Source organism: Camelus ferus, chromosome 21 (genome assembly GCF_009834535.1).
Source record: "Camelus ferus isolate YT-003-E chromosome 21, BCGSAC_Cfer_1.0, whole genome shotgun sequence".
NCBI classification, from domain to species: Eukaryota; Metazoa; Chordata; class Mammalia; order Artiodactyla; family Camelidae; genus Camelus; species Camelus ferus.
Genome location: NC_045716.1, coordinates 24,968,748 through 24,994,216, shown reverse-complemented (window position 1 = coordinate 24,994,216; position 25,469 = coordinate 24,968,748). Strand labels below are relative to the sequence as shown.

The following is a 25,469-nucleotide window of genomic DNA, read 5'->3' as shown; positions in this document are numbered from 1 at the left end:
CCCTCCAGATACCAACAATCTCTTGTAAGCACCTCAGTGTAATTATGCAATGAATTTTGAACTGTTTCAATATAGTGATTTACTCTCTATCAGTAGTTCTCAACCAGCAGCCTCCAGGGGATATATGGCAGTGTCTGAGGACATTTTTGTTTGTCACAACTGGGGTCAGGGTGGAGGTGCTACTACATCTAGAGGGTAGGAGCCAGGGATGTTGCTTAATTAATCCTACAATGCACAGGGCAGCTCCAACAACAGCAAAGTATCCAGCCCAAAATGTCAGTGGTGCTGAGGTTGAGAAACCCTGCTTTACATGAATAGAGAGCAGCCGTACAGGTTTCTATTAATTTTCTCAATTTTCTGAACTGTTCTGTAAGTGGATCTGCCAAGCGCTGTGTTATTAGTGAGCTTTGTCTTACAATATGAGAGTTTTGCTGCACAAAACTAAGTACTATTAAATAATAATTAATCCACACCCCTACATATTGGCACCAGCAATAAAGGAGTAATGATAATACTACAGTACATCTTACACTGCTGATTTCAGGAAGAATTATTTTGAGAGATTGGCATGTGCTAGTCCTTCTTCTGTCACTGTCCTATAGTTACAGTAAAAATCTTGAACTCACTTGTATCCTAGCTTCTTCTATAGATACAGTGTCTTAAAGAAGAAACTTTTTCCTTCAGCAAATTGTTACAACAGTATCATGTGGACTCTCTCATCAGGCAGAATTGAACAGATCTAGATGTGTTGTGACAAAGTGAGAAGTGGGAGTCTCAGGAAACAAGCTTTGTGGGTAACAGGGCAATTGATCACTTTTCATTTTCCTGTGGAAAGTGGAATTCTTGACTTTTAAAAGAACTGTGCCCGGCAACTTAAAATAGATACATTTCTTCAAAGACCATAAAGGAAATTTCTTAGAACTTTGCTCTGAATTGTCACCCACAGCCCTTATCGACAGATTTTCAACACAAAAGAATGACTTCAGTGGGTTGAAGGCCATAGAGTATGGCTTAAGATTGAAGAAAAGTAATATTTATTGGTAAGAGACTGTTTCACCTGTTACCAGAAATCTGCATAGTATCTATGTTAACAGGATGGTCTTTTGAAGAATTTATTTCACAATATCTGAAAGATACACTGAAAACAGCTTTGTAAAATTTTATGATAATATCATTTATTACTTTCTAGTGCTTGAGGATGTCTTGATTTTGGTAAGAGCAGTGACTACTAAGAATTAAGTCAAACTATTAGGAGGAGGAAAATTACACAGCCAGGGAACTTTTTGGAAATAAAACATGGATTTTTTTTTTTCAGGACAATAATAAGTGAAATAAACAATATTTCAATTATTTGAATATTATTGAATGTTGGATAATAGTAAAAACCATGCTTCCTCATTTAGAAGTTGATGGCATTTGAGAATGTTACGAGTGGCCTTAAAATTCTTAAGACCTTTTGTCTCTTAGCAAATGTGGATAAAAATTTAAATTTTGAAGAAACATTAATTGACGTATCATATGAATGATTATTTTCTTTCACATATGATTATGAAGGAACGATTTTAGTATATGACTAAAAGCTATAAACACAGGTGAAGTGTACATAAAAACTTTTCATTTATGATCAGAAATTGAGTAAATTTTTCAAAATATGGTTGAATTTTAAGGACTTTCTGTTATCTCTTTGTCAAGTATTTTTCTAAGAAATTTTCTACAGGAGCAGTTTGCTTTGCTGGATTTCAGCGTTTGCCCCAAAGAATTCTTTCTCAGTGCTTCTGAGAAGGTTTTATTTGTCAGTAAGTAGGGTTGAATCTCATCAGTGTCAACTTAAGTAGACCAGTAATCCTTGAATTTTTCCAAGCTGTAAAATGGGGATTGTATGTTTTCTTGTGTAAGGATCAGTGCTCCAGTGGTCTAGCTTTGTAAGTCATTATGGTGTGTGTTTGTATATTTATTATTGTTACATTTTGCACCTAAAAATTTAACAACCAAAGCTTTGTCTTCGCGTAGGTAACACCAGTCTAGCTAGAGGTGCTCCTTGAGAAGAGCATCGCTATTCTCATAAAATCCTGCAGTTTGCACGTGCCGCCTTGCTCCTGAGGATGACAGTGCACCTTAGCTTGTCAGGGACGATGTGGAGGCTGGAAAGGAAGGGTGGGGCAGAGGGCAGAATATCTTTTTGCATTTAGAGAAACAGTTCCACAGGCCAAACATTAAGAAATACTGGCTTAAAGTGTTATTTTAAAAATAATTTTGCTCCCTTTCTTTTTCTGCTTTGTCTTCTTTAAACCATGAATGATTCTGACACTAAAATCTCCCCCTTCCTGTCGCCTTTTATTGTGCCATGTTGGACTCGTCTCATGACTGTACAAGAAACATTTCAGTAATTTGCTCTCTTTATATTGATAAATAGGTCCGGTGTTCTCTGTGACGTTTAGCCATTGCTTGTTTGGTCCTGTTTCCCTTTGATCTCATATTTTAATGTCTATCTGGTTCCCACTGGAATGAGTGAGAATATCCAATTAGTCTGCGTTGTTTTCATTGTAAGGTGGGGAGTTGTTCTTTTTAACTCTGCTAATCTTTGTTTCTACAGGCCTGTCATCTTTACTTCAGAGCGTTACTGGGAACCCCGTTGCATCCAGTGAAGCTGCATCCCAGAGCACTTCAGCTTCCCCTGCCAACACCACAGTCTCTAGCATAAAAGGAAGAAGTCTGCCCTCAAATACCCAATCCTTTATTCCCAAAAACTTCAGCTATTCTCCTAACTCATCAACTTCTGAAGTCTCTTCAACTTCAGCCAGCAAGGCCTCAATTGGGCAAAGCCCAGCGCTCCCAAGCACTACTTTCAAGCTACCATCCAACACTTTGGGGTTTACAGGTACCCACAATACTAGCCCTGCTGCCCCACCTACTGAAGTTGCCATGTGCCAGTCTTCAGAAATCTCCAAGCCAAAGCTGGAGTCCGAGTCCACTTCCCCAAGCCTGGAAATGAAGATCCACAACTTCTTAAAAGGTAACCCTGGTTTCAGCGGCTTGAACTTGAACATCCCAATCCTGAGCAGTCTGGGGTCCAGTGCCCCCGCAGAAAGCCACTCCTCAGACTTCCAGCGTGGCCCTACGAGCACGTCGATCGACAACATTGATGGAACCCCGGTGCGAGATGAACGAAGTGGGACGCCCACCCAGGATGAGATGATGGACAAGCCCACGTCCAGCAGTGTGGACACCATGTCCCTGCTTTCTAAGATCATTAGCCCTGGTTCCTCAACGCCCAGCAGCACAAGGTCACCACCTCCTGGGAGAGAAGAAAGCTACCCCCGAGAGTTGTCCAGTTCAGTGTCTGCGTACCGGCCCTTTGGCCTGGGCAGCGAGTCGCCCTATAAGCAGCCTCCTGATGGAATGGAGAGGCCGTCTTCCTTGATGGACTCTTCACAGGAGAAGTTCTATCCAGATACTTCTTTCCAGGAAGATGAGGATTACCGAGATTTTGAATATTCAGGGCCTCCACCCTCTGCCATGATGAACCTAGAGAAGAAACCAGCCAAATCTATCCTGAAATCAAGCAAGCTTTCTGATGCCCCCGAGTACCAGCCAATCCTGTCCAGTTATAGCCACCGAGCCCAAGAATTTGGGGTAAAGCCTGCCTTCCCGCCATCTGTAAGGGCCCTTCTGGACTCTAGTGAGAACTGTGACCGTCTTTCATCTTCCCCTGGGCTGTTTGGTGCCTTCAGCATAAGAGGGAATGAACCTGGGTCTGACCGGTCACCATCACCGAGTAAGAATGATTCATTTTTCACCCCCGACTCCAACCACAGTAGCTTGTCTCAGTCTACCAGTGGGCATCTCAGTTTGCCACAGAAGCAGTACCCAGACTCTCCTCACCCGGTCCCACACCGTTCCCTTTTCTCTCCGCAGAATACCCTTGCCGCTCCCACAGGCCACCCACCCACATCGGGTGTGGAGAAAGTCCTGGCCTCCACCATTTCCACCACATCGACGATTGAGTTTAAGAATATGCTTAAAAATGCCTCGCGGAAGCCCTCAGATGATAAGCATTTTGGCCAGGCCCCCGGCAAGGGCGCTTCAAGTGATGGTGTCAGTCTTTCAAACCTCGGCCAGCCCAGCCTGACGGCCACTGAGCAGCAGCAACAAGAAGAGCACTACCGCATAGAAACCCGCGTCTCCTCCTCCTGCTTAGACGTGCCCGACAGCACCGAAGAGAAGGGCGCCCCCATAGAAACCTTGGGCTATCACAGCGCATCCAACAGGAGGATGTCCGGGGAGCCGATACAGACTGTCGAGTCCATCCGAGTCCCTGGGAAGGGCAGTAGAGGACATGGGCGTGAGGCCTCGAGGGTGGGTTGGTTTGATCTGAGCACCTCAGGCAGCTCTTTTGACAATGGCCCCTCAAGTGCCTCTGAGTTGGCATCCCTTGGGGGTGGGGGCAGCGGAGGCCTCACTGGCTTTAAAACAGCACCATACAAGGAACGGGCACCCCAATTTCAGGAAAGTGTCGGCAGCTTTCGTTCCAACAGTTTCAACTCAACATTTGAGCATCATCTCCCCCCGTCCCCCTTGGAACATGGGACACCTTTCCAGAGAGAGCCAGTGGGGCCATCATCTGCCCCACCTGCTCCTCCTAAGGATCATGGTGGTATCTTCTCTCGAGATGCACCCACTCATCTACCCTCTGTGGATCTTTCGAACCCCTTCACAAAGGAGGCAGCCCTGGCCCATGCTGCCCCACCTCCTCCTGGAGAGCACAGCGGAGTTCCTTTCCCCACCCCACCCCCTCCTCCAACCCCTGGGGAACATAGCAGCAGTGGTGGGAGTGGTGTCCCCTTCTCTACTCCACCTCCTCCTCCACCTCCTGTTGACCACTCTGGGGTTGTACCCTTCCCAGCCCCACCACTGGCAGAGCATGGAGTGGCAGGGGCTGTGGCAGTATTTCCCAAGGACCATAGTTCCCTCCTTCAAGGGACACTGGCTGATCATTTTGGGGTGCTCCCAGGACCCAGGGACCATGGGGGCCCTACCCAACGGGACCTCAACGGCCCTGGCCTTAGCCGTGTACGCGAGAGCCTGAGCCTGTCCTCCCATTCTCTGGAGCACTTGGGCCCAGCCCATGGAGGAGGAGGTGGGGGGGGCAGCAACGGCGGCAATGGCCCCCCCTTGGGTCCCTCACACAGAGACTCCATCAGCCGGAGTGGTATGATCTTGCGGAGTCCCCGGCCAGACTTTCGGCCTAGGGAACCTTTTCTCAACAGAGACCCTTTCCACACTTTAAAGAGACCCAGGCCCCCTTTCTCTAGGGGCCCTCCGTTCTTTGCACCAAAACGCCCATTCTTCCCGCCCAGGTACTGATGGGGACTAAGGGAGAGGCATTTTGAACAGTCTAGAAAGCGTTGGAAGTAGGTGTTTGGTTTATTGTTGTTGTTTTTGTTTTCCCTCCTTTGATTTCTTTTTTTCTTTTTTTATTATCACAGAGGGCCTCCCTTCCAAATTAAAAAGTCACATACGCTTACATTTCACTACTCCATCCCATCCTCCCTCCCATCGCACTTACACCTACCTTCTCCGAGTGGTTTATGTCTTGCAGGGGGTGGGAGCACAGAAACAACCAAAACCACTTCATTTGGCTGGGGGCTTGAGGGGTGGGGAGGAAAACAAATCTTACCTTGCCCTATCTATTGAAGAATTTTACTACATTTTGAAATAAAACTTCCACCAGTACAGATAACAACATGTGCAATGTTGGGGTGTTATTTGGGCTTGGCTTATCGAATAGTCAGTAGAAGGCTTCCCGTCCCCTTCCCTCTCCAGCTGAGTAACTGCTGTAAGCAGCACGGCCCCCTTCCCTGTGTGTTCTGTGCCCTGACAGCCAAGAGCTGTTGCCAGGGAGAGAATGTGAGAGACCTTGGGCCTGTCGAGTGTTCTGTTTTGGTTTTTTTTAAGGCATGTTGAAGTTGAGTGCTTTACCTTTCTCCTAAAATCTAAATTTTTTTTTTTTCAAGTCAGCCTCTACTAAAGTACTATCAGGCAGTAACTTTGAGATGAGACTTCATTTTATCCTAGTAAAATTTTTCCTTCTTTATCCTTGGAATAAAAGAAAGGGGGCTGGATGTAATGTCAAGGTTAAAGTAAGGAGTAACTACAATATAGAGGGTTAAAGAAAGGAACCATTAATGGTGTGATGTGACCTGCCCACCTGTCATGAACAAGGAGTCATTTCTGGAGGAGTTTCACACATCTTGCATCAAGCTCTTGCTTCCTGCTTGCTTTCTTGACTTTTTCTCCCTCAGTTTTCACTTAATAGCCAGAAAGAAAATCACTACGGTTGACAATTGAGACAAAAGTGCAACTGAAATATTATCTCTGTATTTTTTAATAAGAAGTAGACATTTTTACTGTAGTGCCTCCCAAGTATAAGTGGTATTTGTTGGTGGATTTCAGCAAAGATTAACTGCAAGGGAAAGGGGAAAAAAAATGACTGTCTTTTATCTTTCTTTTCCCTTTGACCTCATCCTGTATTCACCCCTATTGATATTTCAAAGGAGGAAGTTCAGTAGCATCTTTAGATTTTACCTCTTCAGATCTTAGTGACAAGTGGGTGTTACTATATGTATCTTTACAGGGAAACAGGAGGACCTGATAAATCCAAATTTACCCCACTCTATAGGTAGCAGCCTGTCACATTTCAAAGCTCAAGCCTTATCCTCACCTCCCACTCTAGAAAATAAAAAATGTTTCTGCCCTTAGTCGTTTTACATGAGAAAGAAGTGCTTTTCTTTTCCCTGAACTGAAAGGCTTATTTGTATTTCTACAACTAGTACTGGGGGAAAAGACAATCATTACACTTTGAGTGTTTATATCTTTATATCCAAGGACACTGAAGAGCAAATGTTCCTTTACTACGATTTTTTATTATTTAGTGTCTTACCCCAAGGTACACCCTGGTAATCTCCAGCTAGATGAGTAAAAGAAAAGGAAATCCTAGCAAGTTTCGTATCTTCTTCTAAGTTAGTATAAAAGTAACTTACAAGTATGGGGATTGCTTTGGATTCCTCCGGTAAAATATTAAAGACAGAGAGCAGACAGTGTAGTGAAAGATGATTCTTTATCTCAGAATAAACTTTCTTTTCAGGTAAAGAGCAGCTTAAACCAGGTGTGCATCATCATAGTTTGAGAGTTTTTGTGTAACTTACTCCATGTTATTTATTTAGTCTCAACATGTGTTCTGTGGTTAGGACGATGCAAGTCATTCATCTTCCTAACGCACTTCTGGTCTTAAGCCAACTGTTCTTTCTTCCTTTGATCTTCTCAAGCCTCTCTGCCCTGTCGCTTTCCCCACAAAAAATGCATGATACCATGACCTTGTAAATGGGATGGGGTATATAGTGTAGCAAAGCGAAGAAACAGCATAGTTATATTGAGTCCTAAGACATTTGTTTAGAGAAAAGTATAAAAGAGGGTGTGGGTGGGGGCGGAGGGGAGGGAAAGGGGAGTTCTATTTGACTCAAAACTGAAATAGGGGGTTTTTTTGGCAGGAAACTGAGATGTTTTTCATTCTAGAATAAAAGAATGTGAATTCTTTCTGCTGCTCTCATTTAAGCTAAAAGTAGTGTTTATTTGAAAAGGCTCTCTGACCATTTGATTTTATCAGAAAATGTGGGGTTGTGAGGAAATTGGCTTCCTGAGTGTTGGGGCAGGGTAATTGTCCTCAAAAGCTTGACGGCTAATACATGAAAGGAGGACCTTGTACAGTTTAAAAGATGGATATTTTAGGGTTGGTTTTTTTGTGTGGAGTGTTCTGTTTTTTAAGCCAAAAAATCCTTAATGCATTTGTTTCAGGATGGAAGTGAGGATTTTTATGTGACTGTCAGCTGTTGTTAACTTTAAGGAAATAGGTCTGCAGCAGTAAATGAAGATGACAATGTATATATGTGATATAGTGAAACAAGACAACTCTGGTATTCATAACATGAAACAAAGGGGTTTTATTCTTTCTGTGTCTGTGATTTAAAACTCCATTCCCATGCTCTGACTTTTGTATTTCAACCTGAGTTTAAAAAAATAAACAAGATTTTTTTAAAGAAAGCATAGCATAGTGTGTCTTGGCAAGGACATGATTCATCTGAAAGAATATGCGAAGTTGTTAGTAAGGTCCTTGGTGCTCGCTGTAAAATCACAGAATTGGTGGACGGGAGCCGTGAGTACACTGGTACCACGTAGAACTCAGTGATAACAGTATCAGAAGTTGAGTCCTTACGAATTTTGTAAGAGTTTAATCTCCAGTCGGCTTAGATGAGACCTCTCCCTGCTCCCCTCCACCCTCCCAAAAGTTGACAGTAAGTAGAATTTGATTTGTTTCCAGGGAGGGTAAGATGATCAGAGAGTAGGCCTTTTATTCTTTCCGGTCCCAGGAATACAAAGTTTGTGATATATATATATATATATATGGTACAGCAAACCTGTCTAGATAATGTGAATATGCTAAACCTCCTAATTGCAGAACATCCACTATCAATCCTGAAGTTTCTAGTTCATGCATAATTAAGCTTCGGCCATTATTGTTTTGAAGCCGCTGTAAATTACTGCTTCCCCCCCCCCCCGCCTTTTTTTCTTTAATGGGCTGGGGTGCCTGTTAAGATTAAAATTAGATATGTTGGGTTGATAACCTCACGTGTTCGTGTGGAAAACAACAAATACATGCTTTAGAGGCAACAACAATGAAATCCTTTCAAAATGTGTATTAATATCATTTAATAAAATAACTAGTTCTAAAGGTTTGACATTTTTCTTTGAGATCTGGGGCTTTGACCAAGGGCCCCTTGCTTCTCTGGTGAGTGCAAATAGGAAGGAACTTCTCCAGGAGCTCAAACTGCTGCTTTGAGGAGCAGGCCTGTGGTTGGATAAACCTCAATTTTCTGCAAAGACCCTACTTGACTGTCCAGGGCTGAAGGTGAAACCAGCTACAGAATGCAGGAAGAAAAGCCTGGATATATCGCGAAGATACGGTTGTATTGGCTTTTGGTCTAAGAGTGCGTAGGGGGTAGAGGGGTGGTGTGTGTGCCCGCATGGTTCTGAGGCAAACACAGATACCACAGACCACCCGTCTCGTCCCTTCCTCGTGACGACTTGCACTTTTCCTCACTTCCAGCCATTCCTTTTTTTTTTTTAAATCTCTTTGTCCCCAATATTACGTTTTTGTTTTCCTGTTTAATAAAGTATGGTTTCCTTTGTTGTGTGGTTGACTTTTCCCCTCTCACACTGATCTTGTCCAGCTGTCCCCTTTGACTTCTGCACTCAGTGTCACCGAAGACAGTCTGAGCCTCTGAGATCTTCATGACCTTGTGGGTTTTCTGTTTGATCCTTGATGTAATTCACTTTTGGAAAGGGATGATGGGTGGGGTGAGATCAGGATGTTCAGGGAGTGGTTGATAATGAAGTGGGTAGACCTTATGCATGATGATTTGTGTATGTCTTCAAAAGTTGTACAGTTGTGAGCATTTTAAAAGCAAGCATAGATTGGGGTGGTGGTGGTAGGGATCCTGGCCAGTTCTTTGCACACGTCTGCCCTTCTTGCCTATTGGCAGTCTGTCACACAGAAGCTACACAAACTTTGCACCATCCCTTTTTTCATAACCCAGTGAGGCCTGATAAATGGAATGTTGGGTGAAGGGATGAAGAGTCACTGCATCGAGACCCGGCCTGGGTCACCGGCAGGGTAGAAGGCTCCAGACAGCAGCCTTGAGTATGTGAAACTCGTGTCACCAGACACTTTGGAAATAGCAGCGGGTGAGGAGCACACCCGGCAGGTAGGGTGTAGCTCTGTGCGGGCTGCTCCTGGAATCCGGCTCGCCCTCTTCCGGGCCCCCTCTTGGGACCTTGACTTGCCCTCCTGATTCCTGTCTTCACCCCAAGGAAGCAACAGTTCTTAGAATTTCTCATTGGCCTTTGTGGACATGTTGAAAGTATATTAACTTCACTGAAATTGTTTTCTTTAAGCCAATCTGGAATGCGAGGGATGAGTTACCAGCTCATGTATGTAGACGGTGACACGGAATGGGTTTTGGGGTACTGAGGTGTTTCTCATACTTGTTTATGAGTAACTGGACAAGTCTGGTCAGCTGCCCTGCACGACTGCTGAGTAATAACTCATTGAGGCTACAGAGACAAAGCCGCAAGAGGGACACCTGTCAGTGAGATATCGGCCCTTAGGTAAACATCCTGTTCTCCCTTCCCCCATGTAGGGGTAAACAAAAGCACATGTGTTTTAAAGGACCAAGAGCAGTGTAAAGTTATATATCGAATTATTTCTGACTAGCTGCTGGGGAAGGACAGGAAAAGCCTTTAATGCTTAGTTACAACTTTGAGGGGAACGGGACAAGAAGGCTGAGATCTATTTAGAATTACATTTCATGATGTTACAGTTACGGTTCCATTATTTCAATTTTTTTCCTATCCTTTCTCCTTGTTCTCACTATAACGTATCATAAGTTGAAAACCCAGATACAGGTGGAGGGGCTAGTGAGCAGCACCAACAGAGAACAAATATAGACTAGGTTTTTTGTGTTTGACTCAAAAGGGTGTTGGCTTAAACCATTACACCCCAGATCTGTTGGGGTTCCTAGCAAGTTAGATGTTCCAACATTACTTCCTTTCCCTTCCCATTGTACCCCCTTTTTGAGAATTAAGTTCTTTGCTGCATAATTTGTGGAAAGGAGGAGATAGGACGACTTGAAATTTCCTCCGTTTTTCTTGGGGTGTTTCATTTGGAATGGGTAGAAAGGAGATGGGCAGCATCGAGTTCCTTGTTTTCCCATCCCTGGCTAGGAATCCCTTGCACCTACGTGAGACAATACTTAAGGTCCCATATTTTCTAAGTAGCCAATCGTCGTTGAGACCAAAGGGGATTAGTAAAGTATTAATTTGAAATCTTGGTTATTGGGTAGTGGAGCACAGTTGTATATTTCTCTAGATGTATCTAGGACCTTCTTTCAGAGAACTTTGCTCTTTCTTTGTTTTTGTTTGCTTGTTTGTTTTTTGGCTGTTTTTACTTCAGCATCAAACCAGTTGCCGCGTACCTGCACTGACTCCTGTGTTTGGGAGACTTCTCCATATTTTTCCTTTGGTCTTCACCTGACAAACCAGGGTCATTTAAAAGGCAGAGGTGGAGGTGGCTGTTACCTTGTTTCTCTTCTACAGACTCAGATGTCTTGGGAAAGGGAAATCTTAGTAGAGATTTTAGGGGAGCCTAAGGCTTTGTTTTCAAAGCAAAGTTCACAGTGTCCCCATCCCCCTGGTAGGATGCTTCCCCTCCTTGATTTACTCAGCAAATTTGGCTGGACTTTCTCTCCCTTTATGGCGTCTTTAGAGCAAAGTTAAAGTAAAAGCTAGACCCTATCCTTGATCTTCATTAGTACGGGGCCGGGGGTGGAATTACCTCCCCACACTACCTACTACTGTAGCATTAGCCACTTGGCTAGATCTTTAGGCCTCGAAAGCATTTGGTGGCAATGGTACAAACCTTCTTTACCTTCTTACATTTCTCTTTTTTACTTCCAGTATCTTTTCTACCTCTTTGGTGCAAGAAAATTTTGCTTCTACAAACTAAGATTTGGAGTCATATACTGATCCTGATGACAAGTGAGAAACGTACTTCACCTTCAGTGAGAGAATTCTTACGTACAGTTCATGATTATAAAAATAATACCTCCTCAACCAAAGGTTTAGCTAACAGGATGTCTATTCTGAGAGTGGAGTCAGGCTGAGGAGTTCCCAGAATTGACAGGGTCGAGGATACCCTTTACTGAGGATTCCCTTTCCCTAAATGTCTGTGAAATCTGGCATTACTTCCTAAATTCTTCTTTTTCCTTAACCCTAGTCTGGTAGAGAAAATTTGGTAAGATGCCTCTTTTCTTGACTTATTATTTGACCCTTCTCTCTACCCCATATTAAGGCCTCATAGGCCCCAAAGTTCCAAGAAGTGTACCCTGGAGAGAAAAAGGCAGGTGTATTAAATGTGATGCATCATGATTACCCTGGTCCCAGAGAGACAGAATAGCATGGCATAAACAGGCCTTGGATTCAGATGGACTGGGGCTTGACTGCTCTGAGGGTCATTTTTAATGTTTTAAAGGGAGTATAAGAAGACCTACTACTTGTTGGGCTTCTAGGAGATAAATGAGATAGTGAAGGCATGGTGCTTGGCACATAGTTGTTCTGTGATATTCTGGTGGAAATAAGAGCAGTTTCAGGAATAGATATTTCCCAGGAAGGCTAAGGGGTTAAAATTCCAAGGCTAAGACATGCTGGTCACAAATCAGAAGCTGTAGAAGAACTAGCGGTTAATGAGTTGGCCTCGGCTAGCTTGCTCTTGCCTGCTTGCTTGCTGGCTTGCTTGCTACACAGGGAGGAACGGACTAACTCTCGACATTCCTGTCTTCCTCCCTCCACTGCAACACAGGTTACACAGGCAACGATGTAGTAGTTGATTGATTGATTGGCATCCCCTGAGCACCCAGCTCAGTGCATTGCACACAGTAAGCAGTCAGTAAGTGTTTGAGGGATGAGTGTGGGGAGCTACCATAACAGTGTAATTTACTTATTCCATCATCCCTCTGCTATCCTTACAAAGTAGAATGATTAAAGAAGGTATGTGTCAGTATATGTATCCTATGGAGTTTCAAGTCAATACAGCAATTGGTACGTTCTTAACTCAATATTTATTGAGTGCCTACCATTTTGTTGCCTGCAATGTAATATTCCCCTGTTCCTTTTGGTCAGAGCCATGGGAAAAGTTCTACCTGTTGTCACACTTTTTCTGAATGCCATTTTAAAATTCTCAGTACCTTCTCCCAACCACACACACACACACACACACTCAGTCACAAGTAATCTTCCTCTTCCACAGTCTTGTCTCTTTCTTTTTGTATTTCAGGGTGTCTAACATATCAGAAGATGGAGCCAAGATCCAAAGTGGTGGTGCCTATGACACAGATCAACTGCTCCCTCTCCCAGACAGAACCTCTGGCCTCTGGAAATCTAGATTAAACATCTTTCTCTGACAGCTCTTCCTCCACAATCCTTGATTTCATCACCACTGGAAACTTGAGAACAAACTCCAACCATCCCCACCCCCAGGTGAGGGAACTAATGGGAATTACTGAAGACCTCACAGCTGCCCTCAAGCTCATTTCTCATTTTTTACCTGGCCATGTTTAAATTTTTACTGTGTAAAACAAATTGTATCTAGTCCTGTGTTCTGGATATAACAGGGAAGAGAAGGGATAAAGGAAGTTGAGAGCTAGGATGGGAATGAGAGGCAAAGGTCTTGTGTAGGAAACAGAGAGCTAATATTCTAGGGTCAGGCACTTCTTTCTGAAGTGATGGGCAAATTATATTGGGAGTAAACTCTATTACCAGAGAAATCTGGTATGGTATAAGAATACAAGACTTGCATTCAGAAACCAGCATCAGCGCTTACTGTTTGATCTTAAGTCATTTACCTTCTCTTCCCTTAAATTCCTCATTTGTAAGATTAAGAGGTCTCTAAGAGCCCTCTTTAAGCACCATGAGTTTGAAGGGACTCCAAGATGCACCCTCTTCAGATTCTTTGCCCCAGCCTCAAAGTTGTTATATATTCATTTATTCTCATAGCTTGTCGCTATTGTTGCCTATTACCGTGTACTGCACAGTATATTAGATAATTTACATAAAATCAACCTCAACAATTCATAATTATACTATTATTATTCCCATTTTATAGGTGAGAAAATTGAGGCTTAGAAAAAGTTAAGAAATTTACCAAAAATTTTACATAGTGATCCAGGACACTAGGTCTGTCTCGTTCCAAAGTCTTACGTGTTTCCTACCTGCCAGTGAAAACTATGTGAAAGAAAACTTATGGGCAATGACTACTCGTCCGTTTTTCTCCCACTCTCTCTCTGGAGACTTCTTGCCCCTTCCTCAAAGCCGCAGGGTATCTTACTGCCACTTTAGGCTGAAACTCTGCAGATCTCGGGAATTGCCCGTTTGTGTAACAGTTCAGGTCTTCCGGTCAGCCGGAACCACCCACACCGCTGCTCGTGCTGTGTCGGGTGTACCTCCTCGCAGTTCCTGGAGGCGGTCCTAGAGTGGAGTGGCAGCCGTAATAACCAATAAGCATGGATATTGTTGGGCCAGAAGCCAATGAGGAATCTGGTGAAGGAGAAGCAGCGATCGTTTATTTGAGGATATAGCTGGGGTCGGAAGGAACATGGGGCTGTGTCAGAGGTGGCGGCTGCTCCGGCTCCCAGGGTTTCAAGCCTGCGGGCTGCACACGGTGCGTGAGGTACCCAAAAGTTCCGAACCCTATCGAACCCAGCCTAGCGGAAGCGCAAAGTGTAGGCTCTCAACCCAGCCTGACACCTTCTACTCCCGCCCTGCGTCATTGGACCCGGCTACCCTAGCCTGTAGATGCCCCATCTTTTTACTAGAGTCAGCAGCCGGGGGAGCGTAGGGCTCCCAGCCTAGGGCCCTGTATCACCTAGTCCTTTTAAAGACTAGGAATTAGGACCACGGCCATTTAAATGACCTCATTTCCCACTATCCAGAATCCCGAGAAGGAATGATGGGACTTGTGTTACCTCCTAACATCTTTCTCTCCAGGCAGCTGTGCCGACCCCTCCAAACTGGTTGGTAGAGCGGCGTGGCCTTTTTGAGGAGCTATGGACTGCCCAGGTAAAGAGGTTAGAAAGCATGGCACAGAAGGAACAACGGGCTATCAGGATATCACTTCCTGGAGGTCAGAAAGTGGACGCTGTGGCATGGAAGACAACCCCTTACCAACTAGCCCAGCAGATCAGGTACCAGGCTCATCCTATGCCTACTAGGATAATCTTTCTACCTCCAAACTTTCTCCACCTGAACAGGGAAATAATTCTGCTTGTTTATTCCATCCCCATTAAGATAGCCTTTCTCGAGGATCTCTTTTTACATGCATTACTTTCATAGTTTCTGCCCTTCCTCTGCTATGCATGGGGGGAAACAATGGATTCTATTGCTCTGGTAACACATTTCCTTTGCCAGTTTGGAGTTGCTAAGAGATTAGTCCCTCTCATCCTTTGTGGATTGTAACCTTGTCTTTTTCTTTATCTGCATCTGTCACTGCTGAAGTTCAAAACTGGCAGATACTGCAGTGGCTGCTCAAGTGAATGGAGAACCTTATGATCTGGAGCGGCCATTGGAGACAGATTCTGATCTCAGATTTCTGACATTCTATTCCCCAGAGGGGAAAGCAGTAAGTTTCTTCCTTATTGGGGGTACAGTGGCTACTAAACTAAGAGGTGTTAAAGTGGGTGTTTCTAGCATTTATTTCTTTTGCTCTAGTTTCTCTGTTTGCAGTTGCATGGGAGGCCACAGATTGCTTGTCTTTGTTCCTGGCTAAGCTGGAAGAACGTAGAATGAAAAGTTTTCCTCAGCCTAGGTCTGTTAAGCTGTGATCACTTGTGCTAGTGAAAGGGAGAGATACTAAGTTGAAAATAAAAGGATAATATGCCAGTTTGTCCCCCTCACCCTAGCTCTTGAGACACACATTATAAGTCATCTGTGTGGTATATTTAATTGTAATGTGGCTCCCATAACTGAGCACACAACCTGGCCTCCTCTCCACTTTTCTTCTTGTCAGCTTGGGTGGCATGAAAACTGACTGGCCTCCTACTTCTGTACTCCAGGACCGAGAAGCACTGAGGAGTGGGGCTCACTCTCTTCTCTGCACTATTTCTGCTGGCCTTCTTCCTTCTTTTATATTCAGTTTTTGTGGGGTTTTTTGTTTGTTTTTGTTTTTACTGTTTAGTGGTCACCCCACAGGTCAGGTTCCCCATTCTGTGGTAGTTATTCCTAGGAGACCCTGCTGGTTTTCACACCAGCTTCTCCGAGGAGAGGATCAGAAAGCCAGGGGCTAAAGGAGAAGGTTACGAGCTCATGAACTCCTTTCTTGTGAACCTAGGTGTTCTGGCACTCCAGCACCCATGTCCTGGGGGCAGCAGCTGAACAACTCCTAGGTGCTGTCCTCTGCCAAGGTCCGAGCACAGAATGTGGCTTCTACCATGATTTCTTCCTGGGGAAGGAACGGTGAGCAATGCACCGTATTTTATTTCATTTTTCAGGTTTTTTTTTTTTAAGGTGTAATTGACATATAAAATTATATATTTAAAGTGTACTCGTGGTGATTTGATATACGTATACATTGTGAAAGGATTGCCATGATCAAATTAATTATCACATGCTTTTTTGTGTGTATGAGAATGCTTAAGATCTACTTTTAGAAAATTTCAATTATGCAATACAGAATTTATCAACTGTAGCCACCATGCTATACATTAATTCCTCAGGCCATGTTCATCTTATAACTTAAAGTTTGTACCCATTTACTGGGGTGGTTTCTGGGGCCTTGGGTATGTTCAGTTTGGAGGAGAAAGAAAGTTGGGAAGAGGGTCCCTTCCTGCCTCAGCTGTGACCTGGCACCACATTCTCCACTAGTCCATGTCCTTCATTTTCTAATTCTGCTTAAAACTTACCTTCTCTAGCCTTTATGAATTCTTCAGCTTTTACTTTACTATTGCTCTAGTTTTGTTTATTTAGCTTGTCTGCATTCAACATTTAATTTCGTACATAGACCTTTTGCTCTAACTGTAAATTTTTTTATTATTTAAACTTTTTAAAAATTGAACTACACTAGAATTACAATATTGTGTTACTTTCAGGTATACAGCAGAGTGATTTAGATATAAATCTTTTTCAGATTCTTTTCCATTATAGGTTATTACAAGATATTGAATATAATTCTCCATTCCAGCTCTCAATGCTGTACCTGATTTGCTATTTGTGTTTCCCCCTAGTTTGTCTGTCTTTGCCAATAGTTCTAGTTATTTCTGGATTTCATCCCCGTAGCCAACAGATGTGTCACCCAGGTGATGCTCCTTAGGGGATGGAAACCAGCCAACTCTCATCATTCCAGGACAGTCCGGGGCTCAGAGCTGCCTGCTCTGGAGCGGGTTTGCAGGGAGCTTGCCGCTGCTGCGCAGCCCTTCCGGAGACTAGAGGCTTCCCAGGACCAGCTGCGTCAGCTCTTCAAGGTGGGGTGGAGGCACACAGGGTTAGGAGGATGATCTAGAGGCATGAGGGAAGGGGGTGGCTCTCTCCCAGGATGTCCTCTGGGAATAAAGACTTGTCTGCATTCTTCCCTTCTTCCAGGATAACCCCTTTAAGCTTCGCCTGATCGAGGAGAAAGTGACAGGTCCAACGGCAACAGTATATGGGTGAGGGTTGTCAAGATTGAGGGAAACAGGAAGAGATGGGGATGCACTGGAGAAGGCCAGAAAGGAATAAGGGAGAGAAGATAGAGGGTAGTCCCCAAAAAGAAATGGGAACTGATTTTTATCTCGCTTTGCTTTCTCTGTGGAAAAGATCTTCACTTCCTCTTTCTGTCAGCTGAAGGCCCTGAGAGGGAGGAAGCTAGAAGCTGAAGAATTTGGAAATTGGGGGGAGGGTAAAGCTCAGTGGTAGAGCGCATGCTTAGCATGCACGAGGTCCTGGGTTCAATCCCCAGTGCCTCCATTAAAAATAAAATTAAATTAAAAAAAGAATTTGGAAATCACTAACTGGCCCCTTCTTCCTCCCAGGTGTGGCCTGTTGGTTGATCTTTGCCGGGGCCCGCACCTTCGGCATACTGGACAGATTGGAGGCCTGAAGCTGCTAACGGTCAGTTGTGAGGGCCAAGTTAGACTGAGATTCCTGTTTTCACTGGCATGAGCTGAGGAATGGGAAGAGGACCCTCTATCCTTCTCTGACAGCTAAGGGGGGGGGGTCCAGAATAAGAAAGATGCTTAGTCCCTCGCTTCTAGAAACTCCCAGTCTGATGACAGTTACTGGACACCCTCCAGGGCCCAGAAGCCAGTTCCAACCCCACAGTCAGAATCAGTGCTAAGGAAGATGGAGAGGAAGGGCATGAACAGGCTGGACAGGGTCACGTAGGGAAGGCTCCTGTGGAGAGAGCGGGTGTGGAACACAGTTTGACAGGCACAGAGAGGGTACTCTAAGTCAAGGGCAGGCCCTTTATGCAAATACTGCTCCTGGGCAAGGTGAGTTATTAGTTGGAATGGGAGCAGGGAGCAGGGAGAGAGGCAGATATGTAGATCAAAAAGCACTGTGCTAGTCCTGTCTCTGCCACTGATGAAGTGTGTGACCTTGGGTAAATCTCCTTATCCATTTCCCCATCAATCAAACGAGGCTGATATTCCTGTCCTACGAGCAGATCTGCATCATACACATCAACTAACACGAGAGGAAGTGTTTGGGGAAAAGTTACAAGTGCTGTAAAATGCAGGCTGTTTCTTATTAGTACTGTTGTTTAAATAAAGAGCAAGTAGAGACATTTGCATGTCAGGTAGCCAGGAATAGGACCCAGTGTGGGATGTTGAGTGTCCTCGCAGCCATCTGGGAAATTGATGAGGGGACAGATAGACTGATATTTGACCAGAGCTTAGGGTTACTTCTGAGCAGTCAGTGATTAGAACGGGAAGGGATGAAGTACAGGTATGCTCGGAGGGCAGTGGTGGTGAGAATGGGGAGAAAAAGATGTGGCAGGGTAAGGTTAGAATTGGGCAGGACATACGTGGAAATCAAGGCTCAGGCACCTCCAAGGCTGTAAACGTGACAAGCGGTATCTGAAAGATCGTGGTGGCCATCCTGCTGGTGGTGATGGTGGGGAAGGAGGTAGAGAGAGATGAGATGGGACTGCTGTCCGGTGGCACACTTGTGCTGCTTACAGCAAGAGTATCATATGAGGATTGAAAGAGATTGGGTGGCTTCAGTCCTCCCCTTCTTCCCTTGGACTCTGTGTCTTCCCACAGAACTCATCATCCTCATGGAGGTTTTCAGGTGCCCCAGAGACACTGCAGAGAGTGTCAGGGATTTCCTTCCCCACAGCAGAGGAGTTGAGGGCCTGGGAAGAATGGAGGGAGGAAGCAGAGTTACGGGACCACCGGCGCATTGGGAAGGTACCGAGACGGGGAAAGGGGTGGTGGGGCAGGGGGTGATTATAAGGGTTGGAGAGAGACGAAGGAACCTGGTTGTGAAATTGGGAGCAGATTCAGAATCCCACAGGCAAGCCGCTTTGTCAGTTATCTCTCCTGGTTTCCCAAGCCCTCACATCCCCCTTTAAGTGACCATTGCCATTCCTGACCCCAGGAACAAGAGCTCTTTTTCTTCCATGAACTGAGTCCTGGGAGCTGCTTCTTCCTTCCTCGAGGGACCAGGGTGTATAATGCACTGGTGGCTTTTATCAGGGTAAGGAGAACACTAGACCAGGGGAAGGAGGACTGGGGAGGGACTAAAAGCTTTGAAGAAGCCAGGTGTTAAAGAGGGGGATTAGAAGCATAAACATAAACGTTGCAAAGTGCTAGTGACCTTTCTCAAGATAACAGAAGTGTGTGCTCTGCGGAAGGGGAGCACAGGGAGGGACCGTGGCGCTGACTGGGTTGTGGCTGTGATCTGCACGACCTGAGGGCCCGGAAGAATCCCACAGCTGCCACTCTGTCTCCTCTGTCCCCGTGTGCCTCCCTGGCCTTCTGTGTCTGTACCTTCCTCTCCAGGCCGAGTACACCCGCCGTGGTTTCTCAGAAGTGAAAACCCCTACGCTGTTTTCTACAAAACTCTGGGAACAGTCCGGGCACTGGGAGCATTATCGGGAAGACATGTTTGCCCTGCAGACCCCAGGCTCTGACAGGCCCACCTGCTCCCAGAATGACCACCACACCAGTCGTCCCACAGACACCCTCGCCCTCAAGCCCATGAACTGCCCTGCGCACTGGTGAGCTGGGATCCAGGAGGCCTTGGTCCTCCCAGGGCTAGGGCTAGGCAGCCGGGTTGCTAAATATTAAGTAATATTAAGAAGGCACCTTGGAATAGTATTGGGACACCTGATTTGAGTCTTGAATCTGCACTCCAGCTAACACATGAATTTGGGAGATTCACTGTTACCTCCCTAAGCCTCAGTCTCCTTATGTGTAACATCTAGGGTTTGGAGTTGCTGCCTAAGGTTCCTCTTTCACTTCAGTGCCTATCACACAGAGGGACAACAGTAAATGATGTCTATTATTACTGTTACTGAGAAATTCACTTCTGAACCAGGCAGGGCCCAGACTGTGATGAGTGGGGTTGACAGGACTCAGTGAGAGGCATGCCGAGGCCAGAGAGGGTGTTAGCTGATGGTGCGGGGAAGGGAAGTAGGCAGCCTGGGTAGAAGAGCAGTCTTCAGGGGCTCGTTTTCACTGTGGTCCTGACCTCCCCCTACTCCAACTTCAGCTTGATGTTCGCCCACCGACCCAGATCCTGGCGAGAGCTGCCCCTGCGACTGGCAGACTTCGGGGCCCTGCACCGGGCCGAGGCCTCTGGCAGCCTAGGGGGACTGACCCGGCTGCGGCGCTTCCAGCAGGATGACGCTCACATCTTCTGTGCCCCGGCTCAGGTGGCCCTTCCCCAGCTCCACCAAAGCATTTCTGAGCCACCGTTCATTCTCCTTGCGAACCACCAGCATTCCTGACCCTCAGTTGCCCTCTTTATATACTGCAATTCAACTATATTCTATCCCCAATTTCCCTCTATGTTTTTGCCCTCTCTCCCCAAAATTGCCATCACCCCAGAGCTCTAGCTAGCAGCTCACCTGCCCTTATTTCCTGCTCAAAGCTGGAAGCAGAGATCCGAAGCTGCCTTGATTTTCTCCGCTCTGTCTACGCTGTCCTTGGCTTCTCCTTCCACCTGGCACTGTCTACCCGGCCATCTGGCTTCCTAGGAGAGCCTTGCCTTTGGGACCAGGCTGAGCAGGTGAGCAGGTGGTAGGGAAGCAGAGGCAGATAAACCAGCCGATGGAGGGGGATGGCAGGTGGGAATCAGGGTCTCCGTAGAAGCAGATGCTGAGAGGGTCGTTTACGGGGGACTAGTGGGATATGTTGCTCATAAAGTCAAAGGTGACATATTCTTCTCTTGTCTCCTTTCCTCTGAAGGTCCTTCAACAGGCCCTGGAAGAATTTGGCGAACCCTGGGACCTTAACCCTGGAGATGGTGCCTTCTATGGGCCTAAGGTAATGGGGACCCTGGTTAGAGTCTTATTTGAATTTTTTTTGTTTGTTTTATTAAATACTTAATAGATATGAAGGGATATTTTTAAACTCATATAGGATTTAAAGAAGAGCAATACACTTCCTGCCCCCGTGGAACTCAGGTCTGGTGAGGGCTGTGGGAGGTACGCAGGGCGGCTCAGCAGCATGGGATCCGCGCTGCGTAGGCGCTACAGGAGTGTGTTGTCAGGAGGGTCAGGAAAGGCTTCCTGCAGGAATCGCTTTCCAATCTGAAAGGTATTGTTGGCCAAGTAAAGAGGTGTTTCGGGGGGAACATCGTAGGAGAAAATGTGGTGAAGGGTGAAAACTCACGTGGCAAGGTGGAAACAGTGAAAAGTCATGGGGGAGACGACTGAGAAGTGTCTGCTGGATTTAGTGAAAAGGCTGTAAGGTTTTGAGCGACCATTTTTTGGTAAATTGGGGGCTAGGGTGAAGTCAGAAGTGAATGAACAAACTCTTTCAAGAACTTTGGCTCTTATGAAGGCAGAGGAGAGTAGCTGACAGATCAACAGGGATGTTGATGAAAAGAGAGACTTGCGAATGTTTAAATGCGGTGATGAGAGGGATCCCGTCTGGGTCAGGGAGTTGAGGTTGTGGAAGGGCTTTCAGCAGAAGGAAGTTCTGGGGCCGTTTGAGGGGTAGGATCGCGAGCTCTCTGCAGAAAGGATTGCCTTCGCCGTTGTTGGGAGGGCAGCAGGAAGGAAACGTATAGGTGTGGTGGTAGAAGCTGAGACGTTTTCTCATCTCATGATATCAGAATTCATCATGAGATAGGAGCCAGGATCATTTGCTGAGATGGGAGTAGGGAGAGGATTGTGGTCAGTGAGGGAGCTGAAGATAGGAAGAGAGGAGAGAGCTTAAATCCTTGAGAAATGGACGCGGAGCTGATTAGGGCCGCCAGAGGATTTGCTAGCAGAGCAAGGGTTTCTTGAGTTGATTTGCATCTATCCCTGTTTTTGCGTCTGTGTGGGATGTGACATGTTGGGCGGCACTGGGCACTTCTGTTACAGGACCAAGATGGTGGGAGGCAAGGGTGCCACCAGGGAGGGGTTTTGTCCTGTGGATGTGACAGAAGATCAATGATACTGGGGAACCAGGGAGAGTGGTTACAGCTGCATGGGGAAAGAAGCAAAGGTGGGAGAAGCCGAGAGGTCTGTCAATGGGAAGAAAAAAGAGGAGTTAAGGAACCAGGAAACTAAAGAGCTATTAATAGGAATAATTGTCAGAGGTGGAAAGACAAGAGATGGCTATCTGATGGGCTGTTTCGGAGGTGCAGCTGTTCTGGGTGATGACAGGATGAAGGGTACAGCTATAGTGCAGGTGCAGGCGAAGGTCTCTGAGGTGGGGAACTCAAGGAATTGAGAGGCCAGGCCGTGGATGTGCCATTCGTGTGAGTATCGGTGTCCCTGATATTACACCAGTATTAAGTGGAAAGAGCTGCTGCCAGCAAGAGAGTAGAGTATGAAGCAGCTGGCTGACCGTCTCTCTGCACAGCCTGGGGCGTGGGTGGGCAGAAGGGCTGGCGTGCATAATGGAGGGTACTGATGCTGGTGCCTCTCACGTCCTCCCTTCTGTCTCCTCCAGATTGATGTGCACCTCCATGATGCCCTGGGTCGACCCCATCAGTGTGGAACAATCCAGCTTGACTTCCAGCTGCCCCTGAGATTTGACCTCCAGTACAGGGGGTACAGAACCTTGCCCTGTCCCCTTTTCCCTTGGCTGCTCATAGAATAGGTGGAGAACAACTCCCCTTTCTACCTGTGACCCTAAAAACTAAACCAAACCCTTCCCACCCTCCCTTGCCAGGGCTGAAGCGTTCTTGGAAACTGGAAAGTGATCTTGGGTACAGGTTTTGTGACACTGCTCCATTCCATCCCCCTTCCTCTTTCCCTCCAAGGCAGGCGGGGGCCCTGGAGCGTCCAGTCCTCATTCATCGAGCAGTGCTCGGTTCTGTGGAAAGGATGCTGGGAGTGCTGGCAGAAAGCTGTGGGGGAAAATGGTGAGACCCCTGACCCCAGATTTCTGTTTCCTTCTAGGATCTGTTCCCTGTGGCCACAGGTGTGGTCAGAGCCGGGGTAAGTAACTTGCCCTCCTCTGTTCTCTCAATCAGGCCACTGTGGCTGTCCCCATTCCAGGTGGTGGTCATTCCTGTGGGGGCTGAGCAAGAGGAATATGCCAGAGAGGTGAGGAGTTGGGGGTAAGGACGGAGGCCGGAGCAGGACTAATAGGGACCGAGCAGTGGGCGGTAGAGGCCACGCTGGGTGGAGAGAGGGGCACAGCACTTGGAGTCACAAGGCTGGGCTTGAATGGCTGCTGGCCTGTGTGCTGGGGATTCCACATCCAAAAAATGAGCTAATTCTTGCCTTGTGGAGATGTGTGAAAATTAAACAATAAATGTTAAATGCTGACAACAGAGCCCTTGGCACTAAAGCAGGCTTCGATAAAATGTTGGTTTTATTTTTCCTTTCTAGAGAGAAAGATATGAATGGTACCAGAACCGAGCAGCTGGTTGGGTAGAGTGGAGCCTAGAAACAGGCAGAGCCCAGGGAAGCCTTGGCGGGCTCAGCTCCAGCAGGAGGCAGACAGGGAAGCTGCGGGGGCCGGGAGTCAGGAGGGGTCGTCCCTGCAGACTGGAGAGCCTTGAGGCAGAGGAAGGAGGAGCCAATGGGGGAGCGTGAGGAAAATTAGCGTCAGGCTGTTCCAGCTCCTCAGCCCTCCATTAAATCAAGTTGCTGTCACTGATCCTCTGCCCCAGGCCCAGCAGAGCCTGCGAGCCGTGGGACTGGCCGCCGACCTGGATGCTGACCCCGGGCTGACTCTCGGCCGGAGAGTCCGCCGGGCTCAGCTCGCCCACTACAATTTTCTATTCGGTAAGTGACCTGGCAGCACAGACCCCCAGAGCCCTACACTCCTCCACCTGGCCTCTGTGTTCTTCTTTCCTATCTATTGAGTTTGGTCGTCTGCATATTTCGGTTAACTGGGGCTCATTACCTGGGCTGGGCAGGAGCCAGGGTTCAGAGTGCCTGAGACATCTGGGCCCTGGGTTCCTTCCCCTGACCGCCACCTCTGACCCTCAGGACAGTTTTCTTCTTACCTCCGCCCTAGCTCTTGGTGTCTGTTAGGTTAATTAACCGAGGGAGCATCAGAGAGAAAGGGACAGGAAGAGTTAATAAGGCATTAATTAGCTTTGTTTATTCTAGACCTAGATGGAGTCAACCCAGCCCTATGAGATGAGAAAGGCGTTAAGGAAAAAAGTCTAGGCCTACCTTGCTCCTCTTTTCCATTTTCCGAGGTTCAAAGCTCTGTCCTGAAGGCAGGGAGCAGAAACCTCTCAGCCGGATTACCTGACTCTAGCTGTGCACAGCCGGCACCGGGAGCAGGCCGCCCCGCGACCCTGGGGACCTGCACGTGTGTGCTCCACTCCACTGCCCTCCCCTTTCTCTAACGTCCACACACGTACACACACAGTTTCTTGTGTCTGCTTCTTTATCTGTTTGTCTCTCTTTGGCTGACCCTCCTATCTCTGACTCCTGCGTTCCTGAGTGGAAGTGATAAGACACGTAATAGAATGTCCGGAACATTCCATTATCTCTTCAGGATGAGCAGAGAACTAACTCGAGCAAGAGACAGCTAAATATATCCTTTCCTGGAACCACGTCCGAGCTCCCACCCCTGCTCAAGGTTTAGGTCTCTGACATTTCTGCATGGCAGAAGGAGATACCCTCTGGATAAATTTGCCCCGAGATTCCCAAACCTCCCCTCTTCCTGCAGTGGTTGGCCAGAAAGAGCAGACTAAGAGAACAGTGAACATTCGGACTCGAGATAACCGTCAACTTGGGGAATGGGACCTGGCGGAGGCTGCGCAGCGGCTCCTGGAGCTGCAGAACAGCAGGGCCCCAAATGCCGAAGAAATGTTCTGAGCATCCGTATGTAGATGTGGCTCAGACCTGCAGGAGCCACCAGCCCTGCTTAACGCCGGAGAGCCCAACCTAACTGACAGAGTCTGGAGTCCCCCGGGCCCCTCAGAACTCATGTAGACATGAATCTGCTCTCCAGAAAAGAGGTTTGGTCTAGGGGAGCTGTCGCTGTTTGGATGTGAGGAGAGTGAAACTAAAAATAATAAACTTGAAGCTACTGGATGTGTGTCTTCATCTCTGACTCCTGATGGGGACATGAAAAGGAATTTGAGTTTCTCCCTCTCTTTTGTCCTGGGGGTTGGAGGAATTGAAAGAGGACAGCCCAGGCTTCTCACTGGTAGGGGAGCTCCCGGGGTAGCTGCCCTGTCCCTCTCCTCGGTGCCCGGTCTCC

At 46.7% G+C, this 25,469-nt stretch overlaps 2 protein-coding genes across 8 annotated transcripts in view; both read left to right on the top strand.

The window, feature by feature from the left end:
• Window positions 1-5,743, top strand: part of RPRD2 (regulation of nuclear pre-mRNA domain containing 2) — a 68,264-nt gene extending 62,521 nt beyond the window's left edge. Inside the window, exons 10-11 of one of the 3 annotated variants that reach the window (XM_006186602.3) lie at window positions 2,594-3,775; window positions 3,916-4,004. In XM_006186602.3, coding sequence (XP_006186664.1) covers window positions 2,594-3,775; window positions 3,916-4,004 — 1,271 coding nt within the window. Of the gene's footprint in view, window positions 1-2,593 lie in introns of all 3 variants that reach the window. The other 2 variants (XM_006186600.3, XM_006186601.3) reach the window with 2 other exon arrangements.
• An 8,422-nt stretch (window positions 5,744-14,165) lies between these two features.
• On the top strand, window positions 14,166-25,300 carry TARS2 (threonyl-tRNA synthetase 2, mitochondrial). Of its 5 annotated transcripts, none has more exons than XM_006186603.3 (18): window positions 14,166-14,326; window positions 14,653-14,849; window positions 15,160-15,283; window positions 15,992-16,116; window positions 17,003-17,120; window positions 17,239-17,303; window positions 17,667-17,745; window positions 18,897-19,043; window positions 19,234-19,332; window positions 19,638-19,855; window positions 20,350-20,512; window positions 20,731-20,868; window positions 21,048-21,125; window positions 22,746-22,846; window positions 23,059-23,160; window positions 23,272-23,344; window positions 23,917-24,031; window positions 24,933-25,300. In XM_006186603.3, the coding sequence occupies exons 1-18, from the start codon at window positions 14,261-14,263 to the stop codon at window positions 25,079-25,081; spliced, it is 2,157 nt and encodes a 718-aa protein (XP_006186665.2). In that variant the 5' UTR covers window positions 14,166-14,260; the 3' UTR covers window positions 25,082-25,300. The 5 variants fall into 5 exon arrangements, 3 of the variants coding, with proteins under 3 accessions (XP_006186665.2, XP_032320245.1, XP_014416304.2); XR_004314042.1 differs by lacking the exon at window positions 24,933-25,300 and adding an exon at window positions 24,454-24,921 and having other exon boundaries at window positions 14,212-14,335; window positions 23,063-23,160; XM_032464354.1 differs by lacking the exon at window positions 24,933-25,300 and adding an exon at window positions 24,454-24,921 and having other exon boundaries at window positions 14,212-14,335.
• Window positions 25,301-25,469: the final 169 nt, after the last annotated feature.